This window comes from Centropristis striata, chromosome 11 (genome assembly GCF_030273125.1).
Source record: "Centropristis striata isolate RG_2023a ecotype Rhode Island chromosome 11, C.striata_1.0, whole genome shotgun sequence".
Taxonomy (NCBI): Eukaryota; Metazoa; Chordata; class Actinopteri; order Perciformes; family Serranidae; genus Centropristis; species Centropristis striata.
In genome coordinates this window covers 14,622,436-14,634,604 of record NC_081527.1, presented here as the reverse complement: position 1 = coordinate 14,634,604, position 12,169 = coordinate 14,622,436, and the positions used below count along the sequence as shown (strand labels likewise).

General features: G+C 36.8%; 1 protein-coding gene across 1 annotated transcript in view; it reads right to left on the bottom strand.

The window, feature by feature from the left end:
- Positions 1–12,169, bottom strand: part of LOC131980036 (neurocan core protein-like) — a 49,893-nt gene that overhangs the window by 28,005 nt on the left and 9,719 nt on the right. Inside the window, exons 2-6 of the mRNA XM_059344170.1 lie at positions 9,595–9,674; positions 4,923–5,132; positions 3,261–3,443; positions 2,529–2,703; positions 862–989 (exon numbers count right to left, since the gene is read on the bottom strand). Of these exons, the coding sequence (XP_059200153.1) occupies positions 862–989; positions 2,529–2,703; positions 3,261–3,443; positions 4,923–5,132; positions 9,595–9,667 (769 nt within the window). The 5' untranslated portion in view covers positions 9,668–9,674. The remainder of the gene's footprint in view (positions 1–861; positions 990–2,528; positions 2,704–3,260; positions 3,444–4,922; positions 5,133–9,594; positions 9,675–12,169) is intronic.

The following is a 12,169-nucleotide window of genomic DNA, read 5'->3' as shown; positions in this document are numbered from 1 at the left end:
ATTTTTTAAATTAAATTACCACATTGTGGTTGTATGCCTCCGCCAACCAGCAAAGATGCAGTTTACATCCATCTGTGTCCAGACTCACAAATGACAGCAGACAGTGCTTCAAATATAGATCTTGTTGCAAAAAAAACTACACATTCTAAAACATGGATACTTCACACATATTTCCAACCTAGCAGCAGAAAATCCATACAACCATCACAGTTTCAAGGTGGGCAAAATAAATGTGTAATGTGGTCAGTCTGCCCTTCTGCTCCTGAGTTATGGTGTCAAATAATAATCCATAAGAGTTTTTCCCAACATTATTATGTCAATGTAAAGTTGACCTTTGACCATCATAAATTTATGCTATTGGACATTCACGCGAAGTTTTGTCATAACCGGCATATAAATTCTAGAGTTGTGGCAAAAAAAAATATTTTGTGAGGTCACAGTGACCTTTGACCACCAAATCCTGTGGACGTTTGTGCCAAATTTCAAGAAATTACCTCAAAGTCTTCCTGAAATAACATGTTCAGGAGAATGGGACAGACAACCTGACTATAAAATGCCTCGGAGGAATAAAAAGGCTCAGTAATTTGCTAACACAGCTGGACGCTGCAGGTTTCGGCAAAGGTTACTCACAGGTGTAATTGGTGCATTTGTCTGGGACTACTTACAGGTGTGGATAAATACACATTCATTATTTATTTTATTTTCTCTGGATTTAGAAAGAAAATAATATCGCCTGTCATTTGAGATTGTAGCAGAAGATGATGCAAACATCAGTGTTAAAGCCAAATGCTGTGTGTGTGTGTGTGTGTGTGTGTGTGTGTGTGTGTGTGTGTGTGTGTGTGTGCGTGTGTGTGTACGTACCATCCAGTTCCTTTGCAAAACAGTACACATCAAAAAGCTCTTTCGGGTCCCTTTTCCCATAATTCCTCACTCCGGCTGAGTACTCCTTGTGTCCATAGCAACCAAGCTCTGGCGATTGGACAGAGTAGCTGTGGAGACGAGCGATGTGTGAGTCGTAAATGGAAATAAACCTCTGTTTTACTAATCACATATGAAATAACTGGCAATGACTTGTGGGCAGTTTACTATATGAATTATTATTTCAGCTCACTTTTATAATGGTTATTCTCATGAAGACTTTAGATGTCAGTTAAGAATAAATTATTATTTGTATTCCCTTTCAAAGGTCGAGAGATTAGAATAAATTAAAATACAATTAGCGATGAAGAAAAAACAGTGGTAAAAAGAAGAATACAAAGGACAAGCAGATGAAGTTAAAACACAGAAGAACTGCATATTAATGAGGTGACAGAGGACCCAAAAAGAGAGGGGACAAACTGTACATTAAACAAATGTCTTTATATTGAAGAATAGCATAAAAAAAACATATAGCATTGTTTACAACTTCTTTACGGATTAATCATTTAAACAAAAGTTATTTGGGTTTTGTTGTTGACAGTTGAGTTAGAAGATTAATTCTACGCTCATGCCTACTGCACCTTTTACCTTCGCATAAAGACTGGAAACAGGTCGCCATTCTCTATCTAAAGATAACAAAATCTGACTACCAGCACCTTTACAGCTCACTAACACATTACATCCTTTAGGGCTGAGCGATATGGCCCACATCTTTTATCCCAATGTGGTTATTTCACATCCCAATGATGATATATATATATATCACAATATAGCATTTTTTCTGGTTATTCAGTCAATAAATAGTAAATGGATTGACCACTAGTTTTTTGATATTGCGATAGAAACCATATAGAAAAATATATGGCAGGAGCAAAGGATGAAGTCAGGTGTTGTATAAAGAGTGACAAAGTCAGCAAGGTGAGGAGGTGAAAGGATGCCCAAAAAACACAGGATTTTGTCCCGTGAGAAACCAAAACGATGACATGTAACTGGTCACATACATAAATAACAGATAAAAATGATTTTAACCCAAACCATGATCTTTTTCAAAACCTAACTAAACTGCAACCATTTCACAATGTGAACCATGTGTTTAAAACTGTTACGTTTCAGTATAAGTATGTGTAGCCATGGGTAGGAGCCCTAATTTATGTAACTCTAAAGAAATCTGTCGTCTCTCTATCTGTCCTGTTTGATAGCAAATAATGATCTTTGGGGTTTGGACTGGAAATCCAGCAAAGCAAGCCATTTAAAATGTAAAAACCTGGATTAATCAGTTAATTGAGAAAATAATCTGCTGATGAATCAATAATATATACATCCTTTATTTAACCAGGTAATAGCCTCATTGAGATTAAAAAAATATATATCTTTTTCAAGAGAGACCTGGCCAAGAAGGCAGCATAAAAAAGAGACAAGTTACAACATTAAACACAGTTATCACAAACATTAAATACAAAAAAATAAAGCCATCACAACAACACTGAGTGAGCATTATAAATATCATTCTTAGTAGCAGCCCTGCTTCAAAGGAGAGCCAGTCTCTGCGGCTAGTGAGCAACAGTACAAAGGCAGGACAAGCAGAAGAAAGTGAGTGAACGTCTCCTCACCGGACAGTCTGATCATCCAACCAGCCGGCTGCACAGCTGGCAAAGCCGTCATAGTACGCTGCCCACAGCTGGGCCGGTGTGGCCATCTGAGCGGAGTTTTCCTGACAGGCCCGCTGGGCATCGGCAAATGAGAGGGCGTACCGGGTGCTCGGAGCCTGGTAGTGAAACACCACACCTACACAGGTAGACACGGGGACAGGTGGTGAGGCGTTTGTGAATCGATTTGAGAGATTCAACAACACAGCCATTTTAAAATCAATCTAACACTATGTGAGGTTCGGCTGAATTTTCACAGATGGGCACACAGAAAAATTACCACTGGTATTCAGTCCAAACTCTTTAATTAAAAGAATTACACAATTAGTCAAGTGGAAAGCCAGATAACAAAAACAACACAGACAGAGAGCGGTAAGCTACATTAATTAAGTCAGTCATTATGATACTGATATGGCGAATCAATGTTATTAATGTTTAATTAAATAAAAAAGCTGGAAAGGGTTGGCAGGGCTGCTGTTTCCGAGCTGCCATTATCTATCTTACACTATAGCACAACAAGCCCGGAACGCTATAAAACACAAAAATCAATTAAGTTAGAAGGAGAATTTTAAAGCCTTTGAGTTGATGCTGCTCAGTCCATCAGCAGAGTTTCAGAGTTTAAATGTGTCCTCTGGGGAGCTGTGGTACTAAAGTTTTCTCACAATGAAATCTCCCTTCAGTAGCTGCTGCACTTACCAGAGACCACCAGGGGCACAGCGTCTCTCTCATAGTCGTTACCCATGACAACCTGACAGAGGTAAGTGCCTGAGTCGTTGGTACGGAGACTAGAGATCTCCATGGTAGCATTCAGAGGATTGGCAGTGTATCCTGGCAGCGCGATGCGGCCGCTGAAAGCCTTATTCACCTTGATTACATCACCTTTGGCACACAGAGAGAGGTTTCTTTATTATCAGTCCTGCAGATTTTGGATACATAAATTCAGTGGCGGAAGAAGTATTCAGTTCCCTTATTAAAGTAAAAGTACTAATACCACACTGTGAAATATCTCCACTACAAGTTAAAGTCCTGCATTCAAAACTTAGTACAAACTTATCAGCATTAAAATGTACTTAAAGTATCAAAAGTAAAAGTATTCGTTATGCAGAATGGCCCCACTCATATTGTTTTATATATATTGCAAAATATATTATTGAATTATTATTATTGATGCATTTTAAGCAGCATTTTCAAGCTGTCTACATAGTATATGTATATATTAATGTTCCTTAAGTTTTTTTGATTTTAGTTTAGTTTAAATTGTTAATAATTTTATATTTCTACTTGTTTATATTGTCAATTGTTAATGCCTTATTATATTTTTGACTTGTTTATTTGCCTATATTTCTAGTTTATACTGCTGTTTACTATTTATTGTTTTTTGCTATCCACTTTGCTGCTGTAACACTTGAAATTTCCCCATTGTAGGAAATCCTAATCTTAATTTTATTGCGTATAAGGTAGGGCTCATTTTACCCAGTTAATATTGTTATATTATAATTTAATTTAAATAAATGTCTAATCACTTTCAATTTAGCACATTTTTATGTTAAATCTTGATCTGAAAAGTACAAAGTATATAGTTACATAAAATGGATATACTCAACTTAAGTACAAGTTCCTCAAACTTGTACTAAAGTACAGTACTTGAATAATGAATGTTAACATACAAATGTCTGCCAACCACACTTTAGGATAATTTCCATGAATGACATTTGTTGTTGTCTTTATTTTTCTCAATTGGAAATCAAGATTCAGCAACACAAAGCAGATCAGCTCTCTTGTTTTCATGAGTTAAATTAGTTGTTTTTTTCTTACTCTACTTTTAATTGTTCCTTTTTTTAAGCATTCACATTTGACGCAATGGAGGAAAGAAAATTAAAAGTTTTCAGTAATTATGTTTAGTTTGAGTGGTTCAGTTTAAAGTAATGAACTGCAATCTAACTTGCCCTTACAATTGTAACTTCTTAGAGCTTGTAGAAGCCTGAACTGAGAAGTAAGTTTAACATACCCTTGATATCTAACAGTAAAGCAAAACAGTAAAGGAGCATTTATAAGTACAGTGGAAAACCTCTACTTAAAGGGTTTATCATCTTTTAATTCCAGTAGCTGCTGTGGTCAGCTTGTTAAGGTCTTAATCACCATTTCGCGTTAGATTAATTCATTAAATATCTCAAGCTGAGGAGAGCTGCAGAGACTAGCTTGTAATTGTCTGTGAACATACACACATTCATTTGATCCACTATAATTATGAAAATATTGTTGAGAGCACTTTTAAGTGCACTTTCTCTGCACTTGAAAATGTTTTAGAGTGGAGTCATGAATCAGCAGCTGAACCAGATCATCTTGTCTTTGTTTCACCTTTAGCCGAAAGCACAATCTGCTCCACAGAAGCGTCCTCTCCTTCTCCTTCTGCCGGTACCCTCATACGAGTCCACAGGAGGTGGGGAGGCTGGCTGGAAGAGCTGGTCTGGAGGGTGAAGACACAGGGGAGGACAGCTTTGCCTGCCAGCGTTTGTTGCACCGTAGGATGGGTGATCCTACGCATGTTCACGATGGAGGAGGCTGCACCTAGAGAGGACGAACGAGAGAACAAGACATAATTACATGATGCATTTAAATATGTTGTTTTGCTGACAAGGGAAGAACACAATGCATAATATATTGCATATTTCTGCTTTTTGACAGACATGAATAGGTGTGGTGTTTGATTATAGGGTAAATGCTGCACTAAGCAGTAGAGGAGATGTGCAAAAGTGTAGGCTGAGGTATCTGCTACAGTAACAAGACCTCAGGGATTCATTAGCAATTTCACACTCATGTTTCCACACGAGAACCAGGAACTGGTTTTTATCGCTCCAGCAAAGAATCATAATGCCAACCTGCACCAAGGATCCCAACCACTCACACACAATTAGCACATACACAAACAAGAGTGGAAAAACACACACTAGTGACCACAGCAACAGCCTTCAACTTAATTATGTCCTTTAATCTCTAACCGAGTTTTCTTCACATAAATGACTCAAACGTCACTCAAACTAATTAATTTAAAGCATCAATGTAAAGCCAATGTCACTGTGAGAGGTGGTTCATCGTTCTGCTGATTGATATCAGCGACTTCATCTGGTTGCCATGACATATGGTCCAATGTAACCATGACAACAGGATCACCTGTACAGAGATTATCCGTAACCAAACATTTCCTGCCTCTTTATGGCTTCATCCTCTGTGCACCTCTTCTATTTTATTTTTTAAATAAATTTGAAATATAATTATTAAATTATTTATTTTTTTAAATAGTTCTTACATAAAATAATATTTATGGATACAAAAAAATGTATTTATTATATATTTGTATTTTATTATTTATTTTTAATTTTTGAGGGCTGATACTATAACTGATTTTGACTGATTATCGATATGGTGGCTGACATAAGTGATTTTTTAAAACTGGAATGAAAATGGACCTTTCCTATGCAATCAGATGGCTGCATTTTATTAAAGAATATTAACATGATTCATTATCATATATATATGAATATAATATATTATATGCATTCAGTATCAAATAAATAATTATCAAATAAAAATAGTTTGTTATTGTGTTATTAGTCACTTGCTTGCCATTTAAGTAAAAAACAGCTAAATTAACATTATTGTGACTTTATGACTCAGTTGCTGACCATTTAAATCAAGAATAAATTAGAATAAAATAAATAGCTACATGAAACCATAAATCACCCCAAGCATATTTTTTTCTGCATTATATGTGTAAGGTTTTCATATCAGCAGATATCTGACAACATGTAAGCTGACACTGACATGTTGAAATCTTCATAAACGGCTATAAAAAGGACCTTGAGTTCTATTTATTTATTTGTTGTTGTTCAGTTTTATTTATTTTGCAAAAATATGATTAAAAAAAACAACAACTGCTATATACTTATTAATAATCCATAGGAGAAAGTTTGAGAGCTTTTTCTGCTCACAAAAATCAAAGCCTTACATGGACTGTGAGGCGAGGGAGTCTCTGGCAACAGAACAACAAAAAGACTGAAGACATAATTACAAAGCTTTAACAAGCTTAAAGCAAATTTGCTCAAGGATTTTTCCTTTGTTTTCTTTTCTGGTCGTCTTCATTCAAATTCACACCATTAGACTGATGCACCAATTTGTAGAAAACTAATATGAGCGTAACAAGAGAACCTATGTGTAAGAAAACACAACCAAAGCCTTATTTGGAATATTGCACATGGTGGAATTAAATCCCCGAAAGATATTTCCATCTGCATTTAGATTGGACAGCTTTCACAAGCTGAACCCCCCGAGAGCATCTCTCTGTGCTGAAAAAAAGCCTGCGCTGCCTTCCCCCCAAATCAGATGTAATCACAGAATCACAAATACCAGGGAAAAACATGAGAGCCAGAACAAGGCAGGCAGCAGGAACGAGAGAAGGATGAAGTGAAAGGCAGGAAAAAGCAGAGATGAAGATGGAGGAAGGAGTCTAAGAAACTGATTTGAGAAAATTGAGAGACTTTGGATGACAAGTGCACCCTGTAGCATGGCGGTGACAGATGGGACAAAAGAAAAACAGCCTAAAAAGAGGGAGAGAGAGCTGGAAGTGACATGAAAGGACACTCTCTATCATTAACAGATGCCGTCTCTTATTCCTGTCAGTCCTCTTCTACAGTCCAGTGAGCTGTCCAACGAGGTAAAGAGGCTTTCAAGGCCGATATCAATGGTTCTTAAACTGAATTGACTGTGTTGCACACAAGTATATACTAACAAATACTGCAGCAACATAAAGCTCTGTATAACTATGGATAAATAATCATGATAAAAATCATAATTAAAGGACTTCTTACTAGCTTTTTCTGGTCCTTTTACCTTCATCTTATAGTCTTCCTTAGCTTGCTCAGTTGTCCAATTGTTGAAAAGCACAGGCAAAACAAATATTTTTTCCTCCTGTAGAATAAACAATATTGTTTCACCTTGTAGTTGGTTCAAAGCTCTATAAAAAGCTAGTAAGTGGACAGTTGATTATAGGGTGGGAGTCACCCATTTGTCCACCTGAATCTTTATGCTAAGCTAAGCTAAGCTAAGCTAACTGTTTGATGGCAGTAGTTTCAGACCTGGGCCTGAAAAATGAGGCCAACACGGAAAGTGGCAAAAGCTGCATTTCTTCAACTGGCCACTTGAGGTTACCTCCGAAAGTGAGTAATTCCCCATAGACCCCCATCTCATATGCCCAACTTTACAGCAGAAATAAATATGTTTTCAGTAGTGGAATGTACTTAAGTACATTTACCTAAATACTCTACTTAAGTACAATTTTGAGGTACTTGTACGTTACTTTAGTATTCCCACATTTGTAACTTTATAGTTCTTCTTCACTACATTTTAAGGGCAAATGTTGTACTTATTACTCCACTACATTAAGCTGACAGCTTTAGTTACTTTTCTGGTAGAGATTTAACATAAAAACATGATCAATTTGAAGAGATTACACATGTTTATAAATTAAACCGCATAAAAGTATATTAAATAGTTAAAATGAACCCTACATTGACAGCAGTAAAATGCTGCTTACATAAATGCATCAATAATAATAATAATCTAATAATCTTTAGAACATAGAGTACAGTACTTTTACTTTTGATACTTTAAGTACATTTTGATGCTGATATTTTGTGCTTTTACTTAAGTAAGTTTCGAAAGCAGGACTTTTACTTGTTGTGGAGTAATTTCATAGTGTTGTATTGGTACCTTTACTTAAGTAAGGGATTGGAATACTTCTTCCACCACTGCATGTTTTACGGTTTGATAATAAAAAAATAGTAATGTTTAAATGCTGTATTACTAATTTGTCTGTTCATGACAGTTGTAGGGAGTACATTTTATTGTTACTCACCAGTTTAAATTCTAGTCTATTGTACAGGCATGAGAGTGGTATCATTGTTCATCATCAACCTCTGTAAGAAAGCACATAAAACTGTTTCCTACTCCCTCAGGAAGAAATACATTATCAGGCTTATAATGTGATCCCATGACTTACATGCCATCCCAGCTAGTAAAACAAAGAACAGAGACGCTTTGATTAGCATTAGACCTGGTACTGTAGTGTGCAGCTCTATCGTTACAACCTAAACACTGAGCTGTCCGTGTTTGGTATATTGTGGTACTTTATTGACTGCTTAAGGGTAACTTTGTGGTGAACCTGAAAATCACTGACTCAAAAGAGAAATAACTCAGAAAATAAAGGTTTTAACAGCTTTTACAACAACATAAAACACTGGGAGTAACAGCATGTTCCAATCCTGTTTTTTGTTATATTTTATTAGTAGGTAGGTCCTTTGTTTACTTTTGTGCAACAAACACGGAAGGAAAAAGAAAAGAAATGTGGAGTAATACTTTTCTGCTGTCTGAAAATAATTACCAGCAAGGTAATGTTTTAATTTTGGAACCAAGTGATGCAGTTTTTTTTTATTTTAAATCCAGGCTGACCAGCAACCATCGTGCATGCCAATTGCAGGAAAAGTAATTAAGGAGGGAAACTTATCTTTACTACAGGCAGTCAGCAGGCTGCATGTGGGACCTCAAACCTGCGATACTATCCACCAGGGACCTGCAGCTCTGAGATGTTTTGTCTTTTTGTTCCATAATTGTGAATTTTATGCATAGTTGTAATGGAACAGATGGTCGGCTAAACTTGCAGAAATGGGTTTGGAGGTGTTCCAGCTCAGTCCCAGCGAGCATGTCTGCAAACATCCTCAACATGTCAGCTCTCTCTTACAGCACTCAAATTAGTGCAGACCTGTCTTGTGTATTCATGTCTATGGTAAAAATTAATGCAGGAATGGATGGTTTTTTTTCTGAATTCTGGTCTGGCGCCTCCTTCTCTCTTTCTGTCACTGAACCCACTTGTGTGTCAACAGTATCTGTTATTAGATCACAAACTGCTGTTTATTTTAGCAGCACCTGATGCAGTAGTTTCATGGAAACGAGCGGAGGTGAGAGACAGACGACTCACCTGAGCCTAAATGGAGCAGCAGCGTCAGAGCAAAGAGGATCTGCGGCCCAGCTGCACATATAGTGAGCGCCATCCTGATCCTGCAGAGAGAGAGAAGGGTAGAAGTTAACAGGAGGCAGAAATGGAGAAGGAAAACAGTAGAGGTGGGACAAAAAATCGATACAGCATAGTATTGCAATATTTTGCGTGGCAATATTATGTCGTTTCATGACTGCCAAGTACCGATATTTTCACAGTATTTTTATCTTTTTTTTCCGGAGGCTGTCGCGGCCTCACTTTAAGGAATATACTGGAGATACTAGGTATCATATAAAACTAGAAGATCTAAGGAATCTATAGGCACAATGTGCGTCATGTACATATTTTTTTATGTTTCATGGTGAATTTTATTTTGTAGACACAAAATGCAGTTAAACAGTTAAATTACAATATATTGTATCGCAATACTCACCATATCGCAAAATGCTTAAAATCGCAATAATATCGTATTGTGACTCAAGTATCGGGATAAAATCGTATCGTGGGGCGTCTGCTGATTCACACCTCTAGAAAACAGAGTAGGTAGAGGCTTAAACTAAAGGTAATGTTTTATATACTATTTTAAAAGACCAGTGTTTGTTTCCCCATTAAAACCAAAAATCAGCATTATTTTAAATTGGGTGTAACTCCAATTCCAGATAAAATGTGAATGAAACAAAATGCGATAATTTGCTAATCCTTTGTGACACTGATGCAATGGAAAACTGTACAAAGACAAGACAAATATATGATATAAAATACAAAACTTCAGGATGAAACACTTAAAGTTACAGTTTCATTGAACCCTAAAGTGGCCCCAGTGGATTCACCCGTGCTTTGCATTGTAGCTTGCTGCCATTGATCTGTGAGTGTGTGTATGGATTGGTGAATGTGAGGCAAATTGTATACAATTACAACGCAATCCAGTTTTCTGTCAGGTAAAGCAGTTTGGTAATTCTCATGTTTGAACAGACGATGGGCAGCTGGCTCCTGTGTGTGCTGAAAAAAGCTCTGCAGCTGTTTGGTTTACAAAAACCTTTTTCAAAACTAATTAGTCCAACTAAAATCCAAAGCACCAGCCTCTTCTAACTCTGTCGGTGATGTTCAAACACACACACACACACACACACACACACACACACACACACACACACACACATACACACACCAATACATGTCACTCATCTGGAAGAGCTGCCTAAAAGGAAAGCAGCTTTCAGATAGCCACCATCTACAGGTGTTAAAGCCGCAGCATGAAATCTCACTGACACAAAAACAAATGCTGTTCAAATTCTCATCTACTGTAAGTCATTGCACTGTGGCCACACCTGTAAAACAAAATACCCCAAAATGGCCTTGAACACTGAATACTTGAAAAGTAATTCTCGGGTAAATGAGGTAATTTAGCAGCGAGCACACAGAATCACAGACAGGGACTGATAATGTATCACATCCATTTTATTTATAGGTGTTATAATATCTTAAGAAATAAACAATATTGCATCTGTAAGGGTGCTTAGATAACCAGACACAGTTCACTGGCTTGTATTCAGTGCTTTTACATTTACATCTTTCACACTCACTACCACCTGAGCTACAGCTGTCTATTTAACCGACACCGATAGTGTCATCCAGTTTTCTACCTGGTTTAAACATGACTATTGGCTCTGATTTCAGAGACACATCTAAAGAGGAAAACATGATTGCATCTTATGACAACCACTTCAATATTAAAAGATTGGATGAAGTTTTAGTGCACTGCAGTGAAGAGGTGATTCTGGTGCATTTCTACTGCACAACATAGAGGAAATCCTACCACACATCAGAAATGAGATGCTGACTTTGCCAGAGGATTTGGCTTGGGGCCCGAAGCTTCTCAGCTCAATGGAGAGACAGCTGAGACAGAGCTTTATTGCCCCGTACTGATATTAAAATGAAGACGAAAAGGAGTGCATGCCATTTGAAGAAAACAAGAGTTGAGCAACACAAATAACTTTGAATTATCATTCACAAAATACTGGTTTAGACAGGCATTATTAACAGAGGCTGACAATAGATTAGGGCTGGGCGATATGGCTGAAATCTTCTATCCTGACACAGGTCATTTCATATCTTGATAATCAAATATCACTTTATAGCATGTCTGGTAATTCAATAAATCATTAATCCAAATGAGATAACAACATGGTAAAGCCTTTTTTTACACACCATACTCCATGTTGAAGAGAATCTTTACAAAAACAAGTTTACCAGCAACAAGTTTATCAGTTTGAATATAAAAATATCCTGTATAAGGATTAGCAAAGTATCACACCACGTCCCAAGTTTTTTGGAATCGGGGATGTAAAAAATGTATATGTGACACATTTTTATACTGTTAGGTAATATATTAGATATATTAGATCAAACCGCCTAGCCCTTCTATAGACCGTGTGAACATTTTTAAATAGTTTGAGTCAAAATTTGTCCAACGTGTTTGGACTATCTAGATTGCAGTTACATAAAGTAAATAATTTATCCAGGAGACCAAAAGACCTCTTAGCATTCACCAAGGTAA